This window comes from Stegostoma tigrinum, chromosome 11, assembly GCF_030684315.1.
Source record: "Stegostoma tigrinum isolate sSteTig4 chromosome 11, sSteTig4.hap1, whole genome shotgun sequence".
Taxonomy (NCBI): domain Eukaryota; kingdom Metazoa; phylum Chordata; class Chondrichthyes; order Orectolobiformes; family Stegostomatidae; genus Stegostoma; species Stegostoma tigrinum.
In genome coordinates this window covers 9,409,626-9,435,659 of record NC_081364.1, presented here as the reverse complement: position 1 = coordinate 9,435,659, position 26,034 = coordinate 9,409,626, and the positions used below count along the sequence as shown (strand labels likewise).

General features: G+C 40.8%; 1 protein-coding gene across 1 annotated transcript in view; it reads left to right on the top strand.

The window, feature by feature from the left end:
- The window catches only part of prkar2aa (protein kinase, cAMP-dependent, regulatory, type II, alpha A), a 307,283-nt gene that overhangs the window by 156,253 nt on the left and 124,996 nt on the right, over positions 1-26,034 (top strand). Inside the window, exon 8 of the mRNA XM_048547783.1 lies at positions 13,850-13,885. Within this exon, the coding sequence (XP_048403740.1) occupies positions 13,850-13,885 (36 nt within the window). The remainder of the gene's footprint in view (positions 1-13,849; positions 13,886-26,034) is intronic.

Sequence of the window (26,034 nt, the reverse complement as noted above, 5' to 3'; positions counted from 1 at the left end):
ACCTGCAGCCATGAGACTCCATGGGGTCCGAAGTCAATGTGGAGGACTCCCAGGGCGACTTTCTCCCGAATGTATACCACTGTACCACCACCACTCTTGGGTCTGCCCTGTTGGTGTGACAGGATGTATCCAGTGATGGTGGTGTCTGGGACATTGTGTCATTAAGGTGCGATTCCATGAGTATAAATATTGTCAGGCTGTTGCTTGACTAGTCTGTGACACAGCTGTCCCAATTTTGGCACTAGCCCAAATCTCTCAGTAGTATCCATGAAAGTAAGACTGACCCTGTAAGTTGCTGTCCTGTAGAGAAGTAACTGTAATTGCTGATGACCTTGAAGAAACCTGTGGTGAGAGACCTTGCCGCCTGCCTTTTAAAACCTTCTCTCAATGTGCAGTCGATTTGTTGTTTCTTGGGGATTGCCAGCATTGAATTACAGTGATGATGTTGAGATGTTTAATGACCAATTATGTTTCAAAACAATTCAGGCAACAAATCTGGAACAAGACTGTTGATTTAAGGGCAAATAAATGACTAGGAAGCTAAAATATCATGAATGAACTTGGTTTTTCATTTTTATAAATCTGGTTGAAAAAACAAGTAATTAATCTTAGTGGTCAAATTTAAAAATGTTTCACATGTTCAATACAAATTCATTGTTCAACAGTGATCATTACTCAAAATTGCCACTGAGTTTGGCTCAACTTCTAAACAACACTTGAAGTGGAAATGGCAGCGTTCTGACCAGTCATTTGATCTCCAGCTTGAGGCATCAAGGAAGTTGGAAGAGGTAGATATGGCATCTGCAGACCAGTGGGATAGATGTTCAGTTCAGGCTTTATTTGTTAATGGACACTAATACTACAATGTCTTATGATCAAAGTCAAAGGGGTGCAAATAATGAACACAGATGGTTTGCCATTAACAACATGGCAAATTACAGGCCATTGAAATGTCAGATGAAAGAACAGTTTTGGAAACAATATGTCGAAGTTTCTGGTTCGAACTATAAAACTAGTAGATCCAATGGTTGTAACATTCCTGGTGGTACATTTTTGTAAACAGCAGAATTTCAAATTAACTTTTACTTTGACTGTTTAATAGGAGCTCTTTAAGGGTTAAGAATCTGTTTCCACATGAAGAATCTGTCTGCTGTGGATACCTGACCTGGTTCAGTGACGCAAGTTTTTCCCCATGAACATTTTGCATCCTGCTTTATCGGAGTTGCCTTGCACTGCCCTTTTAGACAATAGCCTATTATGAAAACAATAGCAGGGGACCCCCTTGTGATCTGAGCTGGATAGCTGTGCTTATTAGTTTCTACAAAAGTAAACCAACTTGACATTATTTGAGATAAAGTTTGGTTTGAATTACTTTGTTCCCATGTAACATGAAACATATGGAGCAGTGTTTATAATCAGCATTACTTTGTTCAGTTGGGAACCATGGTATAAAGTGACACATTGTAGCACAACAATCACTTCAGTAGATAACAGTGTGGAGCTGGAGAAGCACAGCAGGCTAGGCAGCATCAGAGGAGCAGGAAAGTTGGAAGGGTCCCGACTTGAAACGGCAACTTTCCAGCCTCTCTGATGTTGCCTGGCCCACTGTGTTCCTCCAGCTCCACACTGTTATCTCTGACTCCAGCATCGGCAGTTCTTACGATTGCCGAATCACTTCAGGAGATTGTTTTAGCTATTTACAACAGGTTAATACTTTTGCTTCCTGTCCTCCAGTCTAAGTCCCTCTGGCTGCTGTCTCTTGTCCTTTTTAATCTTCAAGCAGGAAATTCACTGATTTCTCACGTCTTCTTATAATTTTTAAAAGCCTGTCCTTTGTACAAAAGCTGGTTCTTTGCACAGATCAGCTGAGATTGAAAAATTTCACAACATAATAGTCAAAAGTGCCTTCTGAATACTAAAATAAACCACGTATTTTGTCCCTGGGAGAAGTACCTTCTGATGTGGACTTAAAAAAAACATTGATTTTAAAGCAAATGAACTTTTGTTATTTTCATTCTGTGAAAACAAGTTCAAAAATCTGGTTTAGGATTATATTCCGAATTGGCCTGTCAATGTTTCTTTAATATATTGATGTTGAACAGTACAGAATGAATCCAGTGTGGAAAGTACTTGATTTAGGGAAAAGATGATCCAGATAAACTTTGCATAGGAATTTCTTGGCATGCTGCTAACTGAAGCTTTAGTTTATGCAGTATAAACTGAAATTGTCATTTTTTCACTGATTCGGGCAGTGTATTAAGAAGAATAGACATGCCATAGTCAGTGTGTCCATGTCATAAGTGGAAAAATTGTGAAGCCAAGCTAGCTTTGAAGATAATTCCTGTTCATCCTGTTCAGAGATGTTATTGTACATTTCTGGCGCAGTTGGGACTCAAACCTAGATGTTCATGGCTTGTTTTAAATAGTAAATTTTGTGCTTGTATCTAACAAGAAAACAAATTGAATGATCACCTGTAAATTTATTTTTGCTTTTAGAAAGGAATCTTATAGGTATCGTTTATGAAGTAATCACATATAAGATGAGAAACAAAAACGGAAGTCGCTGGAAACGCTCAGAAGGTCTGGCAGCATCTGTTAGAGAAATCCAAGTTAATGTTTCGCGTCTGGTGACCCTTCCTCTGAACACGAGCCGAAACGTTAACTTTGGTTTCTCTTTGCAGATGCTGCCAGACCTGCTGAGTTTTTCCAGCGACTTCTGTTTTTGTTTCTGGTTTACGACATGCACAGTTCTTTCTGTTTTTACTTACAAGGTGAACTTTGTTTAAAGAAAATAGTTGGAGGCAAAACATGGTCATTGTCAACTTTTTCACTTGTTTCTAATTCATGCTGGTAAACAATAAACCTACATTAATTATTCCCTGGCTGCCAGGAGATTTTTCATGAAGAGTGCTGATCTGAGATCCTTGGAGGCCATATTCCTGATGGTCCTTTTTGTCGACTATCCTTCTTACGATAGTTATGGAACAGTTTTTCGAGCTGTACAAAGCATGATGTAGAAAAAAAAATCTCTTAAAATCGCCTTTAATTTTTAAAGTGACTTCCACATTATTCCACACGAAGGAACCTCTTGCCCACATACTACCTGTCAGGACCTCTCAAGATCATGTGTTTCAATCAAATTGCCTCTTACTCTCCTTGACCATCAGCCTAGCCTGTCAACCCCCGTCAGACAAATATGTATGTTCCTGGTCCTCATCCAGTAAACTATACATGAGATGCCTTAAATTTGTGTTGCATTGACAATGACTTAAGTGTCAATGTGGAGCAAAATTGGATATTGAGATAAATAGCCTCTTGTTATTTATGAGTTGTTTAGTGACTAATAATTATTGTGAAACATTTATATTACAACTTGTTGGACATTCAGAAATACTGTCATAATGTTTACTCAAACCTCAGATACTCTTATGTTTGACCATTCAAGGGTATAAAGTGGTTTCCGGTTTCCATCAATGTGTAAACGACATTAACAGAGTTTAATGATGGCTATTTCATATACCTTAGTGGTAATTTTCATATAAACATAACATCATGTGCCGTAAATTTATGGAATGACTAGACATAGTAATTATCTGTGATAGATTGCAAGTTGACGTCGTGGCCATATTTGAAAGGTGTGATAAGCTAGATGAAAGAAAATCAAGACCAGTAGTCTGCATTATTGGTTTGTTTGACCAAATTTGTGCAACAATAATTGAGTTAATATTTTAGCAAACTAATAGCAGTCGAGTCCAGGAAATCCCACTGAATAGTGTTTAACTAGTTTGAATAGCACTTATTAGAAACATCGAACAAGTTGGGTGGGTTGGTTGAGGGCAGGCCATGTCCTTTGTAAGAATCTTCGATAGGTAGCTTGAAAATAATAGAATTGTTCTAAAAAGTACAAATTACTGAGGGTAGGAAAAGTTGATTGATTTGCGGAGAATAGGAGAATGTGTGCGGGCCATTTGATCAAGCAGAAGAAAGTGGAATCTGTAATGAGTGGAAGCGTTAAGATGCTTTGTGCTTCCAACAGAAGAATATTGTTTAGTTCACAAGCTGTAGCCACTAATCTTTTGTCGTTGTATTCTGTTCTGTCCATATACTATGCATCAGTTTTTAGGCCATCTTATTTAGAGCAACTGTTTCCTGCTTCCATCATTTTAAAACTTTGCTACATCTCTACAGAGCAACTGTTCTTATTATCTTGTGTGTTTAAACTTTTCCAGAGACTGTTGAGTACAGTTGATACAAGGGTTATGCAGAATGGCCCTGAGAGCTTTGTTTTACTGTAGAGAAACCACTTTGTTCTGAAGTGCAGGATATCTTTTGTGCTTATCATGACAATTTTCAGAAGGTGAAGTTTAAAAAAAAATTGATGCCCTACAGAGCTGTGCTGATAATAAGGGAAGGCATCATTTAAAACTGAATGGGTGGCATGGTGGCTCAGCGGTTAGCACTGCAGCCTCACAGTAACAGGGACTCTGGTTTGATTCCACCCTTGGGCGACTGTCTGTGTGGAGTTGGCACGTCCTCCCTCTGTCTGCGCGGGATCCTGTTGGGTGCTCTGGTTTCCTCCCACAGTCCAAAGATGTGCAGGCTAGATGGATTGGCCATGCAAAATTGCCCGTAGTGTTCAGGGGTGTGTGGGTTATAGGTGGATGGGTCTGGGTGGGATGCTTCAAGGGGCAGTGTGGACTTGTTGGGCCGAAGGGCCTGTTTCCACACTAGGGAATCTAATCTAATCTAAATTACCCAGACTATTCAGAAATAACTCTTCTTCCACTGCTGCTGCCTCTGCTTCTGCCTCTGTGCCTATTTCTTTGACAGAGAGTCCAACCTGCCCTCTACAGACCCACTTTGCTGTCTCCAACCAACCTCCTCCTCCTGGATGCCACCCCATGGCCTCCTACCCTCCCTCAACCTCTTCATTTACAATTGCTTTGTGACATCAATCGCCTCAATCTCTCTCCCTGCCTCACTCACTCCGGCCTCTTCCCCCATGGAACGCACAGCCCTCCATTCCCTCCACTCCAACTCTAACCTCACTAGGAAACAAACCCACAGATAATCGGAGGGGTGGGGTGTGCGTTCGTGGTATGGCACACTGACTTTTACATTGCTGTGGCCAAGTGCCAACTCTCTGACATCATCACCTATCGCCTCCTCGATTTATGATCCCACCCCTGATCACCAAACCATCATCTCTCAGACCATTCGTGACGTCATCACCTCAGGTGACTTCTCACCCACAGCCTCCAATCTCATTGTTCCCCAACCTTGCACTGCCCATTTCTATCTCCTTTCCCTTTCCCAAAATCCAAAAACCTGACTGCCCTGGCCAGCCCATTGTCTCTGCCTGCTCCTGCACAACTGTACTCTTTTCTGCTGAACCTGATAGTGTCTGTTCTCCCCACCGGTCCAGCAACTCCCCACCCACATCCAGGACATCAACCATGCCCTCCACCACCTCCAAGACTTCCAATTCCCTGGCTCCCAATACCTCATCTTGAATGTGGATATCCAATCACGATACACTTGTATCGCCCACGCAGATGGCCTAAAAGCCCCCTGCATCTTCCTCTCCTGCAGGCCCAACCAACCCGCCTCCACCAACACGCTCATCTGCTTGACAGAATTTGTCCTTACCCTGAACAACTTTTCCATTAACTTCTCCCACTTCCTACAAAATGGTGGCTATGGGCACTCAGATTGGCCAAAGCTATGCTCGCCTCTTCGTAGGATATGTGGTACAGTCATCCTTTCTCTGCTGGTACACTGACACTGTCCCCCACCTCCTGTTCTGCTACATTGATGACTGCCCACGAGGAGCTTGAACAGTTCATGAACTTTACTAACACCTTTCACCCCAACCTCAAATTCACCTGGATCATCTGCAATACCTACTTCCCCTTCCTGGACCTCTCTGTCTCCATCTCCTGTAACTGTCTCAACACAACATCTGTTTCAAGCCCACTGACTCCCATAGTAACCTGGATTACACCTCCTCTCACCCACCCTCATGCTCCCAAAATGGAGTGTTCCATTCCTGGACATCTCGGATGTCTTTCTATTTCAAGGACCGCAACACATCTCCTTACCACCACTGCCGCCCCCCCACCCCCCCCCCCCCCCCAAACCTCTGGTGATCAAAAATGCCCTCAACTGCTTCTATTGCATTTACTGTACTTTTGCCCTGAAACCTCACCCCACCCCAACAAAATTAGTGACAGACACCCCCCCCACCCCCCGGTCCTCACTTACCACCACTCTAACTTCCCCATCCAGCATATCAATCTCTGCCACTTCTGCCACCTACAGTCCGATCCTACGACCAAAGAGATATTTCCTTCCCCACCCCGATCTGTCTTTCGTAGCGACTGCTTATCCTACACCTTCCCTGCCTGCTCCACACTCTCCACTAGCCACACCACACCCAGCACCTTTCTCTGCAATCGCACCTTGCCCCTCACTTCCATTCAAGGCAGGGAACAACCCTTCCACATCAGACAGGGGCCCACTTTTACATCTGCCAACTTGCTCTACTATATCTGTTGCTCCCGATATGGCCTCCTCTACATGGGCGACACTAAGCATAGGCTCAGAGACTGTGTTTTGTAGACCATCTGCACTCTGCACGTGACCAATGACAACCAAATTTCACTCCCCCTCCCACTCCCTGGGAGTGTCCATCCTGGGCCTCCTCCAGTGCCACACTGATAGCACCCACAGATCTCCCCACCACCTCAGCCTCATCCAACCTTCTCTCTCATCCCCACTTCCTTGACCTGACACAGCCTGTCTGTCTACCCTTCCACCTATCCACTCCACCCGTTCCACTGACCAATCACCACAACTCCCGACCTGCATTCACCAATCACCATCCTAACTACCTTCCCTAGCCCCACCTGTCCCCTTTCTGTTGATTTACTAGCTCCCTTCCTCCTCCCCATTTCTGAAGAACGGTCCTGATCTGAAATGTCAACTGTCCTGCTTCTCTGCTGCCTAGGCTGCTGTGTTCTTCCGGCTCCACACTGAATTGTTTCTGACTCCAGCATCTGCAGTTCCTGCTACCTCCCAGTGCTCAGGAATGCCTAAGTGAGGTGCATTAGCCATAGGGAATGCAGGGTTATAGGGATAGAGTAGGGGGATGTGTCTGGATGAGGTGCTCTTCAGCGAGTCACTGTGGATTTGTTAGGCTGAATGTCCTGTTTCCACATGCTCTGAGGGTTCTTGTTTAGTAAATGGTTACAAGAAGAATGATTCCAGTGGTCATAACTTCCTGCTGTAGAAAATTCTTGAGGTTCCAGTTCAACAGATGTGATTGAAACTTGTCTTTATTAATGGACAATGAGTTTCATTGACTGTTTGTTTGTTAGGCTTGTTTCTGCTTTCCAAGGTATTTTTAGTTTTAGTTGCTCATGCTTCAATATGCTCTTTGCAAGCAATTTTTTGTTGTTGCACTCCCAGCATTCCAGAATTGTTAAAGTAGGGTTTGCCTCATTTGCAAGGTTCTCTTTCCTTGTTCATGTTGGTAAGTTGTTTTTTTTCCAGGGGAAGTTGGGTTTTGATATAACTGGTGCAATGCAACACTGCCACCAAGCTCAGAGATAGTAGGAACTGCCGATGCTGAAGAATCTGAGATAACAAGGTGTAGAGCTGGATGAATACAGCAGGCCAGGCAGCATCAGAGGAGCAGGAAGGCTGACGTTTTGGGTCTGGACACTTCTTCTACAGAAATGGGGGCGGGGAAGGGAACTCTGAAATAAATAGGGAGAGGGGGTGAGGTGGTGATAGGCGACGGATAGAGGAGCAGTTAGGTGGAGAGAAGATGGACAGGTCAAGGAGGCGGGGACGGAGCCAGTAAAGTGACTATAGGTTGGGATTTGGGATGGGGGTTGGTCAGTGAATCCCCACCTCCATTTCCTATCCAGCTTCATCCCTACCTCTTGACCTGTCCATCTTCCCTCCCACCTATCTTCTCATCTGTCCACCTTCCATCATCACTTCCCCCTTCCTCTATTTATTTGAGTCCTCTTCCCCCTCCCCCATTTCTGAAGAAAGGTCCAGACTTGAAACGTCAGCTTTCCTGCACCTCTGCTGCCTGGTCTGCTGTGTTCATCCAGCTCTACACCTTATTTTCTATTGCCACCAAGCTGCTGCGTTACCTGATACTGTGATAATGGTAAGGTAGCAGCTCACTGACTGTTAAGATACAGACCTTTGTTTTGTTTTTAAGAAGTGTTAAAATGCCCCTCATTGTTGTAGTTGGAGTATCTTGACAGGAATTTGCTGATCTGCATCGATTTAAATGTTGGAGTAACTGCAGGCTATGAATCCATCAAGGAACTGAGAATTGAGACTTCCTGAACTTGTCTCATCCCAGGTAGAGTTGATTCAAATAGCATTTGAGAAGAAAATTAGTAGCTTCATGTGGGATGATCAAGGTAGGAGTAAATACATGAAAATCTGCTAAAATCGAGTTAACATCTGTATATTTACCTTCCTATTGAATTCTGACTGCAATCTGTATCAGCAAAATAAACTCAGCACCATTTTCCCGATTTTTAAATTTACGTTCAAAGTTTTGTAATTCTATTTGTACTGAAGTAAAACAGCTGGGGGCCATATTTTTAAGGTCAGAGATGAAAGATTAAAAAAGTGAGTTCAGGGACAACTTTTTCACAGACAGTGGTTTGTACGTGAAATGAATTGCCAGAGGAAGTGGCAGGTGCGGACGCAGTTACAACATTTAAAAGATCTTTGGACACGGACGTGAATAGGGAAGATTTAGAGGGATGTGAACCAAATGCAGGCAAGTGGGCCTTGCTTAGTTTAGGAAACTTGATTGGCATGGACGAGTTGGACTGAAGGATCTGTTTCCATGCTGTATGATTCCATGACTCTAAATCTGATTCTTTCAAATTTATTTAGTGTATGAAAAGGGGTTTGAAAGGAAAGTGGAGAGAATTTGCTATTCATGTCTTAGGCATTGGTGAAATTGTATCGGAAGTAGTGTGCGCAGGATTTCTCCTTAAATGAAGAGATGAAATTGGATGCAAGTCAGTTCAGAGGTAGTTCACCAGGTTGGTTTCCTGGATGATAGGGTTGTTAAGTGCAGAAAGAGCAGATTGGATCAGTACTTGAAGTTTAGAAGAGTATTGATATTGAAATATCTTATATTCTGAGATAGGGGCTGAGAGGATGTTGCCTTTTATGTTGGTTTCTGGATCTGAGCGTTTTGTGGTGATTAGTTTCTGCAGCATTATTAATAATGGTAAAATGGTTGAATCTTTATTTTGGTATTTCTAATACGACTGTATCAATTAGTTCTTATATAATGTAATGTAGAGTCTTTTAATTCTTACGTGTGCAAGCTATTTTTGTGCTTGCATTAAAAATACATTGTTAGCCTCTTGAGGATATGTTCATTGACTGGCAGGTAATTAAATTGCAAATATAACACTTGACTCTCAAGAAGGAGATAACGAGGTGTAGAGGTGGATGAACACAGCAGGCCGAGCAGGAAGGCTGACGTTTCGGGCCTCGACCCTTCATCAGATGATCAGACCCTTCTAATGAAGGGTCTCGGCCCGAAATGTCAGCCTTCCTGCTGCTATGATGCTGCTTGGCCTGCTGTGTTCATCCAGCTCCACACTTTATCTTGGATTCTCCAGCATCTGCAGTTCCTACTATCTCTGACACTATCAATCGAGATTTCACTCTGCAGTTGAAAATGTCCAGTCGATTATCGGCTGAGATCATATAAGAATACACCCGTAAAATTGCAGCAAAATGTTACTGCACTTAGTACTTATGTGCTAGATTTTGGACAGGCTTCCTGTGCTGTCATTCAAAATTTATCACCTTCAATATTTATTGTCAGGACATGGTGCTTTATCCATTTAGCTCCTTGCTGATCCTTAGGTGTCCTGACAACTCGGTGGCTTGCTAGTCTGTTTTAAAGGCAAATCCAGAATCAAACACATTGCAGTAGAACTGGAATTTCTCAGGTCTAATTAAGTATGCATAGCAGGTTTCCTTTGCTAACAGTTATTACTAATTATCCAGCTGCTTAATGATCACTTTCACAGATTTCTATTTGAACTGAATTCAAATTCACAAACAAACATGGTGAGATGGTAACGTGTGTTTTCTGGTTATTAGTTTAGACAAGTAACTGCAAAACTGATGTAACTATAATCTAAATGAGTGTTATGTTTGTAGTGACAGCATTCATTTTGATGAACAAGTACACCATGAGATGGGGGTGGTGATGGTGTGATAGCAGTGGAAAACAAGCTTTGTGGATGTTAGTATCATGGTAAATCAAGACTTTTTACTGTGTTTGTACATTGTGAACTCAATGCTAGTATCTGATTTAGGTTGGTGTGTATTTCCTTGAGCAGCAATCATATTTAGCTTAAAAATTATAGATCATTTGGAACAGGAGGAGAGGATGTGGAGGTTGGGGCGGCATGGTGTCTCAGTGGTTGGCACTGCAGCCTCACAGCACCAGGGACCCAGGTTCGATTCCAGCCTCGGGCGACTGTCTGTGTGGAGTTTGCACATTCTCCCCATGCTGCGTGGGTTCCTTCCGGGTGCTCCAGATTCCTCCCACAGCCCAAAGACGTGCAGGCTAGGTGGATCGGCCATGCCAAATTGCCCGTTGTGTTCAGGGGTGTGTGGATTACAGGGGAATGGGTTTGGGTGAGATGCTGCAAGGGGCGGTGTGGACTTGTTGGACTGAAGGTCCTGTTTCCACACTGTGGGGAATCTAATCTAATCTAATAACATTTACTCTATTGGGAAGGAAACTGTTCATGCACAGTTTTTGCATTTCAAGATAATGACTGAATACTTATTGAGAGACTTTTTTTTGTGAATTTTGTTGAGTGCAAGTGGAAATGACTGGAAGACACATCAGGGCTTTCCTTTCTTCCTTATCACCAGTGGCAAAAGCAACCTGATGTCACGATGACGGGTCTAGGCCCGAAACGTCAGCTTTTGTGCTCCTGAGATGCTGCTGGGCCTGCTATGTTCATCCAGCCTCACATTTTATTACGCTGATGTCATAGGAGATGTGAAGTGATCTGAACTAATGGTTTCCCCTGGCTGAGGGCAGGTTTTACTCTTGGCATATTTGCAAGCATGTAAGCTAAGAAGTATTGAAGAGCATTCAATGTCAGTGTTTCCAGTAATGAATTTGAATAAAGAGACAGGAACTCTTTCTTAAACAAGAGTAGCCTTCATGCTGTGAAAGATATCTGAATCAGTGTCTTGCCATTAAATACCGATAAGTCCATGTAAAAGACTAAAGGTCTTCTAGATTTTACAGGAAGGGGTATAAAACTTGTATGCAAAGTGTTGGCCTGCGAGCATTCAAAATCAAATTAAGTCTTTAGAGAAGGTATAATTAAGAAATACAAGTATGAGGAAATATTGAAATTTTAGCATCCAGTGAAAGGTTATTGAAATAAAAACTTAATCTATCCTTGTGTCTGAATCTTCTGTGGTGTTTCACAAATTTTGTATTTTAATTACATATGTTCAGCACGTGCAGTTTGAAAACCTGGGGCCTTTCTTTAAGAGTATTGTTGAATATGGGACCAATTTGGTGTCTCCAGAAGCTTTTAAGATTGAAATATGAAACCCTTGTTAGACACAGCCAAACTAAATATGCGTATATCTGCTTTAATACTAATAATCACCTCTTCAAATAGAGCGGAAGGAGTGACATGCAGCTTGAGATTTGATTGACAACGGCTAATGAATCCCTTGGGATACTTTGTAGTCTATTTGCTCTTCACGTTCATCTCCATGTCAGCATTACGTTTTCGTCCATCTGGGAGATGACAAAAGCTTTACTTGCCTTTACGAATTTTGGTATTTACAGAGTCAGAAGTCACATGGCACCATGTTATAGTCCAACAGGTTTATTTGAACTCACAAACTTTCAAAGCATAGCCCCTTCATCAGGTGAAGTGAGAAAGAAGTACACACAATATATGGGCAGAGAACTCAAAAGACCGCATAAGTGGTGACTGGAATGCCAAATAATAAGTTCCTGTCGGTGATCCAGGATGTTAGATGGTGTGAGTAAAGTATCATCAGCTGAATAACAAGTGAATGGATGACATATAATCCGATTGAATGAGGCAGAGAGATAATTTCAAAAGAGTAAAAATAAATGTGGTGCTCGAGACAAACAAAATGACTGGAACAACATTATAGGTATGAGTTGCATGCAAAGGGCCTAACCTAAGTCACCAAACTGTACAAACTAGTTAAGGTAGACAGATCATAACAATTTATCCGGGTGATGATGACAAAACAGGACGATTTTATAGATATAGAGCAGTGTGATGGGGGTCACATGTAATGCAATGTAATGTAATGAACCCAAGATCACAGTTGAGACCATCTTCGTGGGTATGGAGCTTGACTATCGGTTTCTGCTTATCGATTATGCGTTACCGTGTATCTCAAAGGCTGCTTTGGAGGACGCTTAGCTGAAGATTAGAGACTGAATATTCTTGATGGCTGAAGTGTTCCCCGACATTTGCTGTTCACAATGTGGCCTCCTCTGCATTGGGGATATGAAGCCTAGACTGGGTGACCACTTTGCAGAACACCAACGTTCTGCCTGCAAAAGTGACCCTAACCTTCATTAATGGCTATTCACTGTCCTAATCAGATTGTTATCCACTCCTTTGTCTCTCCAACTGTTCTTTGGGGGATGGGTCTGGGTGGGATGCTCTGTGGGTTAGTGTGGGCTTGTTGGGCTGAAGAACCTGTTTCCACACTGTAGGGGTTCTATGATTCTTTTTCTTTTGGGTTCTGTTCTCACCTATTGTTTTCTCGTTACTCCCTCTCCCCACTCAATCTACTGCATAAAACTGACATTTTCCTAGCTACCATTAGTTCTGGAGAAGGGTCACTGGACCCAAAGTGTAATCTCTGATTTCTCTTCACAGATGCTGTCAGAACCTGCTGAGCTTTTCCAGCAATGTCTGTTTTTGTTTCTGATTTACAGCATCTGCAGTTTTTTTAAAACATGTAAAATGTATTTGTTCCCTTAAGTATATATTTATAATAATTACTATTTGGAAAATAACTGCCTTGCAGTTACAACCCTTGAGGTAGAACATTTGAAGAGATAAAATTTGGTTCAAAAACAGAAATTGCTGCAGAAACTCACCAGTCCTGGCAGCATCAGGTAAGCTTCAGGAGGGCGGTCTCTGGGCCCAAAATGTTAACTCTGCCTTCTCTCCATGGATGCTGCCAGAACCACTGAGTATCTGTATTGTTGAAGATTTCCAGCATCTGTGTTCTTTGTTTTACTATGAATATTTGGCTGTCTCCTCTTCAAGCCCTCCTGTCAATATGCACATTGCACAAGATAGTGATCATGTGTAAGCTTTCGTGCAGCACAAGTTGAACAATAGAATTTGAACATTCATTGCTATATTGATGCCTTTGAATCTCCTGTTTCAACATTGGTATATTGTCCTTGACAAGAAGTGAACACTTTCAAATTCTGATATCAAACTGTGGTTTCTCTCTATATGCTTTTGGATTTGAGCAATTAAGCATTGGCCATTTGGTTTTGTCTGTATGAACCCAGAGCTTTAAGATAATTAAAATCTTCCATGTAGTCTGTGAGCTATTTACGATAATATTCTGTAACCCCCAGTGCTTACTGATCTACCACATCGCCCTGCTCTAAGGTGTAGTAACATGTACACACCTATTGCACATTGTTAATAGTTTATCTTGTTGTGTAACTTCTACAGGAATGCTAAAACTATTTAATGAAAATTGATTTGTTTTTTTTCCCCCTTTACAGAACCAATTATTAACAGATTAAACAGAAGGGTTTCAGGTAAGCCTTTTCTTGCATATTTTAAAATTTTTTTCACACCAAATTGAATTTGCCTAAGAGGTTTTGGATTAAGCCTAATTTATCTAATTTTTGAATTTATTCCTGAAGAGAATTAATGTCATAATATGAGCATTATAATTGAATTTATAAATGAAGGCAGAATTACTAAAGAACACGAGTAACTTGGAGGAGAGCATAAAGAAAATTTGGTAGTTGGCTGTAACTGAATTTTTAAAATCTCCTATCATTTACATGTTTGTGGAGAAAAGTTGTGCTCTGACCATAGTGTGATTTATTAATTTTCTCTTAAAATTCAGCAAGTATGCAATTACATCTGCATTTTTGAAGTACTTGCTGTGCTAATATTTAATCCTATGTTTATTGAGGTATTTGTTGTTCGCTTCCGTGTAGATACAGGCCTTTTCTGTCAAATTTCTTTGCCAAATCTCCTGTAATTTGGGATGCATCATTGAGAATCAGGGTGTGTTAGAACTTTCTCCTCCAGTTAGTTATTGAGTTGTCCATCACCCTTCGCTGCTGGAAATGGCAGATCTACAAGAGCTTTAATCTGATCTGTTCGCTGAAATTACTTAGTTCTGTCTATAGTATGCTGCTTCCACTCTTTAGCATGCTTATTGTAGATTTATTGTAGCTTTAGCTCCATTATAACTTCACTAGGTTGGCACTTTTTTTGGGTATGCCTGGTGCAGCTCCTGGCATGCTGCCCTTCTCATTGGATCTGGTTTGATCACTGTGTAATGGTGCAGTAAAGGATATACCAGATCATGAGGGGCAGTAGCTTCTCAACAACACAACTTTGAGCTTGTATGTCAGTCTCACTTTGCCAGGTGATACTGCTAAGCAACAAGATTGAGGATGTCCTCGGAGTGATGACAAACATTCTGTCTCGGCGAGAGCAGTTGGTGCTCATTTCTATCAATACTGCCATAGACAGATGTGCCCTGTAATAAGTAGATTAGTGAGGATGAGATCAAGTTTGTTTTTTTTCACTTTTCTTGTTCATTCTTTCACCACTTGCTGCAGATCCAATCTGGAAGATCACTCTTCAAGACTTGGCCAGCTGTTCAGCAGTGCTGTTATTAAGCCACGGTGACAATGGGCGTTGAAGTCACCCATCTGGAATACACACTACACCCTTGCCACTCTTATTTTCCAAGCAATGTTTAATGCAGAGAACCACAGATTCATCAGATGAGGATTGCAGGAGGTGATAGTTCCTCGGAACCTTCTTTTCTGATGTCATGAAACCTCATGAGGTCTGAGTCAATGTTGAAATACCCCCAGAGCCATCCCATTCCGACTATTTAACTCCAGTATCATCTCTGGTAATAAATTGTTTTAAATGGTAGAACAGGTTCTAGGGTCTGAATTGTCTCTGCTGCTCTTAGTTCTAAGCTCTGCCTTAGCCGTTTTCTGAGACAGTGTTCCAATGTCTCACAACCGTGAGAGAATTTTTTTTTTGCCTCATTTTTGCCCCTAACACTGAAACAACACCTGCTAAATCTGGAGTGGCCTGCAAAAGCAAACTTTCTATCTTCATATTGTCAAGGTGGATTTTGTATGATTTTGTTTTTGAAACTGCGGTAAGTCCAATCAAGCCAAACTTTGCTCATTAAGGCAAACCAGTCATTTGAGATATCATTCTAGTAAGACCGCCTCTGAACCACTTCCAATCCATTTACATCCTTCTTTAAATAAGGATACCAAACTAAAATAATATTTGTCATGTGGTCTCACCAATGCCCTGTAAAACTGAAGTCTTTACTTTTGATGAACGGTCTAGGCCCGAAACGTCAGCTTTTGTTCTCCTGAGATGCTGCTTGGCCTGCTGTGTTCATCCAGCTTCACACTTTGTTATCTTTACTTTTATGTTCAGTTCTTTTTGAGTAAAAGTCAGCATTTCATTAGTTATCTTAATTTTAATTGCTTACAGTGCAGGTCAGTGATTTAATACAGGTTGGTATTTGTTGGTCAGGCCAGAAATGGTGGGCCAAAGACCTTTTGCTATGCTGTTTGACTCTGTGCAGCTCTGCTGTCGAACTGGCTTTTTGTGACTTTGGCACTGTCATGCCGCAGTTCCTCTGCACCTTGGAATTGTGCAGTTGTTTTCTGTTTAATAAGCCTTCCTGCCAAAGTGAACAACTTTACATTTTTTCACATGGTGTTCTATCTGTTATATTTTTGACACTCACTAAACGTATCAGCCTGCATTCTTCTCGTGTCCTCTTCAGAGTATACTTTCCTACCCTCTATGTATCACCTGCTAATTTACCATCTGCACTTTTGTTTGCCTTACGTAAACCAAAGATATAAATTCTTTACAGTTGAGACCATGACACAGACCACAGTGGGGCTCCATTTATTACATCCTACCAATCAGAAAAAGATCCATTTTTGCATGTCCTTTTTACCCTGCTAGCCAGTCTGTCCTATTAATATGTCACTTCTACACAGAGCTCCTGTTGTGACACAATAACCTTTAATGAACGAAGAACAGTACAACACAGGAACAGGCCCACCAAGCCTGCACAGACACATCCCTTTCTAAACTAAAATTCTTTGGCTTCTGTGCGGTCCATATCCCTCCCCAGCTTGTTCATGTATCTGTCAAGATGCTTTTTAAAGTTTGCTGTTGTACCTGCTTCTGCCACAAACTCTGGCAACTCGTTCAAGGCACTTGTCACCATCTGTGTTTTTAAAAAAAAAACTGCCTGTCACATCTCCTTTAAACTTTTTACTGTTTTACTCATTTTACTGTTAACCAACACCTCCCCACCCCCCCCCCACCCCCACCTATTTCTACTGAGAGAAGGACTCTTGACTGTCCATGCCCCTCATGATTTTCTAAACTGCTATCAAGTTGCCTCTCAGCCGCCAATGTTCAAGTGAAAACAAACCAAGTTTGCCCAATCTCTCTCATCACTAAAACCTTTCAAATCATGCACTGTCCTGTTACACTCTCTCTGTGTCGTTTCCAAACACTCCCCATCCTTCTGGTTATGTGGTGACCAGAACTATGTACAATATCCCAAATGTGGCCTAACTAAAATTGTATACAGCTGTAACATGACTTGTCAGTTTTTATATGCTGTACCCTGACTGACGAAGGCAAGTGTGCCATATGCCTTCTTGACCACCTTATCCATTTGTGTTACCACTTTCAGGGAATAATGGACCTGTATGCCCTGATCCCTCTGTATGTTAATGCTACTAAAGGTTCTGCCATTTACTGTAAATTTCCCAGTTACGTTAAGACCTTTGAAAGTGCATCATCTTGCATTTGTCCAGTTTAAATTCCATCTGTCATTTCTCTGCTCAAGTCTCCAACCTATTTATATCATGCTGTGTCCTTTGGCAATCATTCTGATATCTGCAGCTCTCTCAATCTTTGTATCATCTGCAAACGTACTAATCAGGCTTCCTGCATTCTCTCCCAAGTCATTTTGTGTATATTACAAACACCTGAAGTCCCAGTGCTGATCCCTGCGGAACAGCACTGGTCGCAGATCTCCAGTCAGGAAAATACTGTTTCTCTGCTATTTTTTTGTCTTCTATGACCAAGCAGGGTCTGTATCCATCTTATCAGCTCACTGCGGATCCCATGTGACTTCACCATCCGTGTCAGGCTGCCATGAAGGAGCTTGTCAAAGATCCTGCTAACGTCATGTAGACAACATCCACCACCCTGCCCTCACCAATCATCTTTGTCACTTCCTTAAAAAATCCAATCATGTTTTGTGAGTTGTGATCTGCCCCATACACTGCCATACTACCTATTGCTGATAAGCTCATCTTTTTCCAAATGTGATTAAATCCTGTCCCTAAGAATCTCCTCCACTAACGTCCTGACAGATAGTGTTATCTTATCGAATGTCTTTGGGGAAATTCCAACTGCAGGCTTTCTTTTTTCCATAGCTCATGTTACTCCTTCGAATAATCTAATTAATTAGTTAAACATGATTTCTCTTTCACAAAACCATGCTGACTCTTCTAGATTATTGTGAGTTTTCAAGATTCTTAATTGATTTTGGCACCTCATCGAGATTAGCCATGGCAATGATCACAGCAAAGTTCTGTGGATGTTGGAAATCTGAAATAAAAACAGGAAGTGCTGGAGAGACTCAGCACCTTGCAGCATCTTCTGAGAGATTAACATTTTCAGTCCAGTTTGACCCATCGGAACTGAAGAAGGTTCACACTGGGCTCTGAACATTAACTCTGTTTTTCTCTTCACAGATGCTGTCTTATCTTCTGAGTTTCTCCACTCCTGTTTTTAAGTTCTGATGTCATGTAAACTGGCCTATTGATTCTTCGTTTCTGCCACCATTCTTTCTTGAATAGAGGATTTATGTTTGTTGTTTTCCAATTTGATTAAATCTGTCCAGAATATCGCAATATTTATCATCAACACATCTACTACCACAAAATAGACGAAAGGATGAATTTCATCAGGACCTGAGGATTTGTCAGCCCACAGTTCCACAAATTTACTCGTTATAACTTCGCCAGTGTTTATAATTTCACCAAGTTCTATCACCTCCTGATTTACTGGGATGCTTTTTTATCCTGTACAGTGAAAGCAGAAATGTTAGTCTGGATCTGCAGATTACTAGTCCAATAACATAACCAGCAAGGAGGATATTAACGTTGTAACAAGTACAAGGTGCTCATTCCTCAGAACTGTCATGTGCCTCCTGAATAACTGAATGTTAAGCCTAATTTCTTAAAGATTGTTTTTTGCTGGTCATGTTGGCATTCATTGCCCGCCCTCCAGTTTCCTCTGAGAAGGAAGTAGTGGATCTTCTTCTTGAATCGTGAAGTTTGCTGCTGGTGCCCTGACAATGCTGATAGGTAAAAAGTACACTATTTTAGCTCAGGCCATGAAGAAATAGCAATGTATGTCCAGATCTTAATAGATGGCCACTGCATGAGTATGAAATTAATCAAGAAATTACTATTGTCTGTCTTACTCCAAGTGATTTCAAGATGTGGAATTTGTACTTGCACCTGAAGGAAAGAAAATAATCTTCATTTTATTTTGGAAAGTTTGATAGTTTAGAGATAGTAAGAACTGCTGATGCCGGAGTTAGAGATAATGCAGTGTGGAGTTGGAGGAGCACAGGAGGCCAGGCAACATCAGAGGAGCAGGAAAGTTAACATTTTGGGTCGGGACCTTTCTGAAGAAGGATCCTGACCTGAAACATCAACTTGATTCCTCCTTTTTGCATAGGAGGCACAATTGTATTATTTAATCGTGCTGGGAGCTGTTTAGGTATATAGTTCGCTTTTCAATTGTGCCAGTCCATTTACATCAGATCAAAATATTGGCATGAGTTATTTAAGGAATACGTGATTCCATGTTACAGTCACCTCATAATTGTTTGTCATGAGCTTCAGAATGCTGAGGAAGGTAAGTGCAATGTACATGTGAGACTTGCACCATATTTGTGTTTTTACAAGTTTTTAAAGTTACCAGTCATTTACACTTCAAATTTTTGCCCTAATCTGTTTGAAAGAACTACTCTGAGGGAGCGTTGTCTTGGTTTAGCTCCTGTGAAACATCTGGTAGAGTTTGTGGGGATGTTGGGCTTGGCTGCTGCTTGAACAGCTGATGAGACCCCATTATCACTTTTCCTTCAGTAAAAATGCTGCATCTCATTCTGCTGAGACACTTGACAAGTGAACCGTGAGCTCCTCCCTCCCCCATATATCATGGAGCATTGGACCAAAAAAAAAGGTTAAGGGTGGCTCAGTGGTTAGCATTGCTGCCGCACAGTGCCAGGGACCCAGATTCAATTCTTGGGAATTGACTATGTGGAGTTTGCACATTCTCCTCATATCTGGGTGCTCTGGTTTCCTTGCACAGTCCAGAGATATGTAGGTTAGCTGGATTGGCCACGCTAAATTGCCCAAAGTGTCCAGAGATGTGCAGGCTAGGTGGGTTATTCGTGAGAAATGCAGGATTACAGCGATAGGGTAGGGGGTGAATCTGGGTGGGATGCTCTTTGCAGGGTCAGTGTGGATTTGATGGGCCAAATGGCCTGCTTCCACACTGTAGGGATTCTGTGATGCTATGATTCTAAGTTACGACAACAGTTGCATAGACAGTTTATAGCCGCTTGAGTATGGGTTATCAAAGAGTAATGTAGCTAATGCCTTCAAGATGATTAAAAGAAGTGATGGGGTATAAAGAAACCATTTGCTCTGATGGTAGACTTCAGAACAAGGGAACATAATCTTAACATTAGAACAAAACTGTTGAAGGCCAAGAGGCAGTTTTGGGGTGTGAATGATGTCAGGAAGTAATTTCATCAAAATGTGGTTGAGGCTTTCTGCACTGCAAATTTTACAACTGAATTGAAGTATTTTTGTTACATGGGGTATTAAGGCCTAAGGAGCAATGGTATATCACTGGAGTTCAGATATACACTGGATATATCATGAGTGACTTTAAAACTCTGTTACCAGCCATGCTGCACAAACAAGTTATATCTTTGGTAAAGTTTTAATTAATGCAAATGGTTTCCAAATGTTCAGTTAAAAAGTAATCTTTTACATGTATTTTTGACTATGTACAGGAGCGAATGGATGGAAAAAAGTCTTCATTAAAGTTGAAAATGTCACTTCTGAAATAATACTGAATTAATCAAAGGTTATAATTTGAGATATCTGGAGTCACTTAGCTTTTCTGACCTTTTTCTCATGAAGTACGTCATGATTTTTAAAAAATTTTAGAACGCCTTTTAAGTTCTCTGAGAGATTGATAAATCTGATTTGCTGTATTTTTGATGACCCACCCAACATAATTTTATCTGAAGCATTTGCCAGTTCCTGACTTCACCAGTCAGTATTCATGACCAGCATTGTTCTCTTTAGAAGTGTGCACTTGCTTTATCTAAATTCTATACCATTTTATTACAGAAACTGGCTTGTTGTATATTTTACTGATGAATGCCAGAAAGATGTCATGCAGTTTTGTTAATTCGTCTGTCAGCTGTGGCTCAGTTGGTAGCATGTTCACATCTGAATCATAAGGTTCTGGCTTCAGGTCTCACGTTAAAGCTTCAGTACAAATCAAGGCTGATAATACAATGCAGTAGTGAGAGCGCACTGCACTGTTAAGAGGTACAGCCTTATGCCTGAGAAACTGAAATTCCATCAGCCCACTCAGGTGTTGTAAAAGAACCTATGTCCTTTGTTCTGGCAAATAGTTACCCATCATTCAACGTCACAATAACAAGTGATCTGATCATGATCATAATACTGCTGTGGGAGTTTGCTGACTGCAAAGTGGCCACCACTTGAAGTTGTACTTCATAATGTGCGTCATTGGCTATAAAGGTCTTTGAGTTGTCCAGTGATTGTGAACAGTACCATATAAATATACGTCTTTTCTTTCTTGAATTAATTATACGATTCTTGACTGCAGAAAATGTGCTTGTGTCTAAAATTGAGATCTGATTCTTCCTTTGTATTTTGTGAAAATGAAATCATATAATGGTCAGTTTATTGTACTTTAACAGTCTCTGCTAAATAAAAGCATCAGCTTTCTAAGAAAACAGCAAATGTAAGCACTTAGATTCAGATGAGTAAATTTGTAGTTAAGTTTTTGCACACTTAAAATGGTTGTAATATGGTTTGAAATGACTTGAATCATAGTATTTCACCTGTTGTTACAGCTGTAAGCTGAAGTGTACAAAATGCTTCAGGCAGGACTGGGCCAAGCTGTCACATGAAGGTTAAAACAATTGGCGATTTAACATTGTGGAAGCCTGCTGTACAAGGAAAGTTGATGATGAGTCACTTTGCCCTTTGTAAACACATTTGGCTAGATCGCAAGTTGTTTGAGTGGAAAATTGTTGGTTTCAGCTTAATTTTTGGGAGTTGAATTTCATAAACAGATGCCAAACAGGCTAGAAGGACTTTTATTTGTGTCAAATTTTCAGAAAAAACCATTGGTGAACCTTTCATATTCATGTTTGTAATCTGTTAGGATATCAGGGCTGGAGGATCTTTTTCCTTGCCTTGGGTGAAATCAAATATCTAGCATTGGATCAAGAAATGTCTGTTAATTTCTTGAGCAAATGAACATGGTTTCTTACTTGCATTCAATTCTTGTGCATATACATCATGTCTGATGCAAAAGAAAAATTATTTTCTTGAATTGTCTAAAAGGTAACCCTGCGTTCAGCCCCTCTCGGGAGCTCTGTTGATCTAACTTCCCATCTAAGTTATCTTATGGCCACCCACAATCTGAAATGTAAACTCCTTATCCTAATGCTTGAATTGCTACCTCAGTGAAGGCTGGCTGTATACTACACATGAAAGCTGACCCTCGTCAGTGGTAGCTCCCACTGAGTAATCAGCCTGTAAGCAAAAGCTCATCCTGTGTTGGTATGCGTTATGGTCAAGGGGCAGCATGTGGATGAGGAAGCGATGGAGCCCAGGATTGGTTTATGGTAGAGAAGCATTCTTCCATGGTTTGAATTGGGAAGAGAAACTTCTGGTAATGGCAGTTTGGATTTAATTAGTTAAGAACAGAACTGAGTTCCACTGGAGGGCAATCATCGCTATCATTAGTGGAGGATTGTGTGGTTCATCAATTCAAAAACAACATGAAAGATAAGTGAGTCAATGCAGAAGGAGGAAAATGATGAGGGAGGTGGGACTAGTTTAGGTTGGGCTTATGTCCAGCATGGTCCGGTTGGACCCAGGGGTCTGTTTCCATGCTGTTTGTCTCTGGTGAAGAAATGATTTGGATTAGAAGATAGAAGCCATGGTTAGTGAGTTTCAGATGACACCAAAGTTAGTAGTGCTGTCGACATTTGAAGGTGGTTTTCTCAGATTTGAAAGGGATCTTGATCAAATGGGTCAATGGGTTGAAAAATGGCAGATGCAATTCAATCTGGATAAATGTAAGGTGTTACATTTTGGTACAACAGACAAGGATAGGTCTTGTAGAGTTAATGGTAGGCCTTGGGTCGTATGGTAGAAGAGAAGGATCTAAGGGTGTAGATGAGTAATTCTTTGAAGTTTAGTTGAAAAGGTATTTGGCATGCTTGCCTTCATTCTTCAGTCATGTGAGTATACGAGTTTGGACGTTATGTTGAGGTTGTACAGGACATTGGTGAGGCCTCTTGAATACTGTGCCCAATTCTGGTCACCCAGTTATAGGAAGAAAATTATCAAGCTGCAGTGAGTTCAGAAGAGATTTACCAGGATGTTGCTGGATATGAGAGGCTTGAGTTATAAGGAAGGACTGGACAGGCCGGGACTTTTTTCAGTGCAACTAAGGAGATTGAGGGGTGATCTGATAGAAGCTTATAAAATAAGGAAAGGTATATAGATAGAGTTGGTGGTAGTTGCCTTTTCCCTAAAATAGGTAATTTCAAGACTAGGGGGCACATTTTTCTAAGGTCAGAGGAGAGAGATCTAAAAAAGACATGAGGCAAATTTTTCAAACAGAGTGTGGTTTGTATGTGGAATAAACTTCCTGAGAAGGTGGTGGACGTGGGTAAAATTACAACATTTAAAAGACATTTGGATGGATATATGAATAACAAATGTTTGGAGTAATATGGCCCAGGAGCAGGCAGGTGGGACTACATGTAGTTTGGGAAGGACCAGTTGAACTGAAGGGTCTGTTTCTGTGCTCTATGATTTAATGACTCTATAAAGTTGTTATTCTTTGGAGCGTAGTGGAGCCATGATTTTGAAGGATATGCAAGAGGCTGGCACAGTTGTCAAAAGCAGCTTACAAGAGCAGAGTTTGAGGTTTATGGTGTATTTTGGGGGAGGTAACAATAGCTGTTTACACACTGGGTGGCAGAGATAGTGCCTGAGAGATAACCATGTGCAGACTTGGTGTGCATGAGGACTAGCAAGGGTATTTAGGTTGCATATTTGTGGTCATGGGATTAGGAGAACTTAAGGTGAATCTTTTTGGAAAGAATAGCTTAGAGGGCTCAGAAGAGCTGGGCAGGCGATGAGTGAGTCTTTGAAGGGTCTTGGGCTATTTTACCACGTTAAAAGTATTAAATAAAAGTAAACTGTCATGCAATTGGCCTGTGAGGAGATAAACTTGTTTATAATTGGGATTTATTTGTCCAAATTGGCTTGCTTAGGTTTTTGAGTATAATGGATATCAGATCCTGTCTTCTTACATTATTGTTGATGTGTATTGGAATATTTTAAAAACATAGAACGGTACACTCGATATTTTGAATCCACATTGGTGATCTGACAGTTTTTAAAGCTCCGCAGGTTCTTCTCTCAAAGCAGTTTGTTTGCATATCTAATTAAATTTAATTGTCACTAATTCAGAAATTGCTTTACCTGTGTTGAAATTAATTTATCATTCAACAAGTGGCCCATGTGATATCTCAAAATGTTCCTGGAAAAAGGGTTGCTTTTGAAATGATTCTGGATATGCAAACCCACGCTCCCACTTACATGAAAAGATTAGTGTTTTCCCTTGAATATGAATCCTGATAGACTAGAAGAGGTCAGCAGGTGGGTTTTTCCAGCATTGGATGATGGATTCGTGGTCATCAGATGTGACTTAATTCCAGATTTTTAAGAAAATTGTATTCAATTCCACCATCTGCCATGGCGGGATTCAAATCCAGGTCCTCAGAATATTAATCTCGAGATTAACAGTCCAGCAAGAAAGCACTAGACCCTGCCTCCCTTACTACCTTCTCAGGTGTAATTAGGGATGGCAAAAGATGGGCAACAAATGCATACTGGCATCCTACAATTGGATTTAAACAAAAAAAACCTTGCTAATATAAACCTGATTTTGACTTATCTAATGGGGCACAATAAATGCACTTCTGAGAGAAATATGAATGCAGTGCGTTTTTTACATTGGAGATTCAATGAATTACACCATATTGCAATGAGGAAACATGTTTTCTGTTGGCATTTATTCTCCAAATGCAGTTGAAAGTTTTTAGTTGAAAGCTATGTACTTGTTCAGTTCACATAATTTTAATCCTTTTCCTTTAACCAGCTGTCATAACTTATTCTTAATGTTGATGTAAATCTGCTTCAATCATGAAATCTGGCAGTGAACCCATAACCTCGCAACCTTTCTTCACTGTCCTAAATCTCTTGTATCTGGGTTCTAGTTGTAGTTAGGCATTCGTGCAGGATTGACATTTGTATTATGGATGCAAGTTTTGATTTGAAGTTTTTTTTACTTGTCCAGGACAGTGATTTCCATCACCGAAGAGCTTTAGACTTGATTTTGCTGACTGAAAGGTGGGTATCGGCTGTGAAAGGAAGTCATTGAACTGCTATGTAAATATAACATCATTAGCTCCTTTCATGTTAGATAGAATTCGTCCTGGGAATGGCAGGCAATAAGCATTCAAATAAAGGGATAATTAGATTTTCTTAACTTATGTACATTTTAAACAGGCAAATTCTGCCACTGTTGCTGTAGGAATAAATGACATGAAAAGGATGCAGACTTTGGCCATTTGATATCTTGTTTCAACAAGCATATGCAAACATTTAAGAACTATACGAGCGATTCTGAAATTTCAGTTGAAATAACTTCTGTTTCTGCAGTGGTTGTTAATTCCTCTGACTCATTGAAGGTGCCATGGAGCAATATGTAATTGAGACTCAAAAATAGTGGTTAGTGTTATAAAATGATGATCTGTATTAAAGGCTAAAATAAATAAATTGGATACATGGAATAATCATCCATTGTGGTGGAGGGTAAATGAGTCTGGTGTAGAATTGTAATGCACAGAAAGAGACTACTTGCCCCATTGAATCTAAACCAGCTGTTTGTAGAGAAATAAGGCTGGTTTCTTTCCATTTTCTTTTCTCTTACCCCATCCAAATTTTTATTTCCCTCCAATGCCCATCTCATTTGTTTTTTGAAATCATTATTCTGGACTTTTGCCATGCCTGCGGATACAGAATTCTAGGCGATTACCACTCTGTATTTAAAATGCTGTCCGTCTCTTGTGCATCTCATGCCAAAAATGGTGAATCTGTGCGCCTCATTCTTACATGACCAGCTAATTCGTAATCGGCCATCCCATGAAAGGTGGCAAAATGGAGGAAAGATGAACAGGCGTACAAAGCTTAAGTGAATATGCAAAAAAATG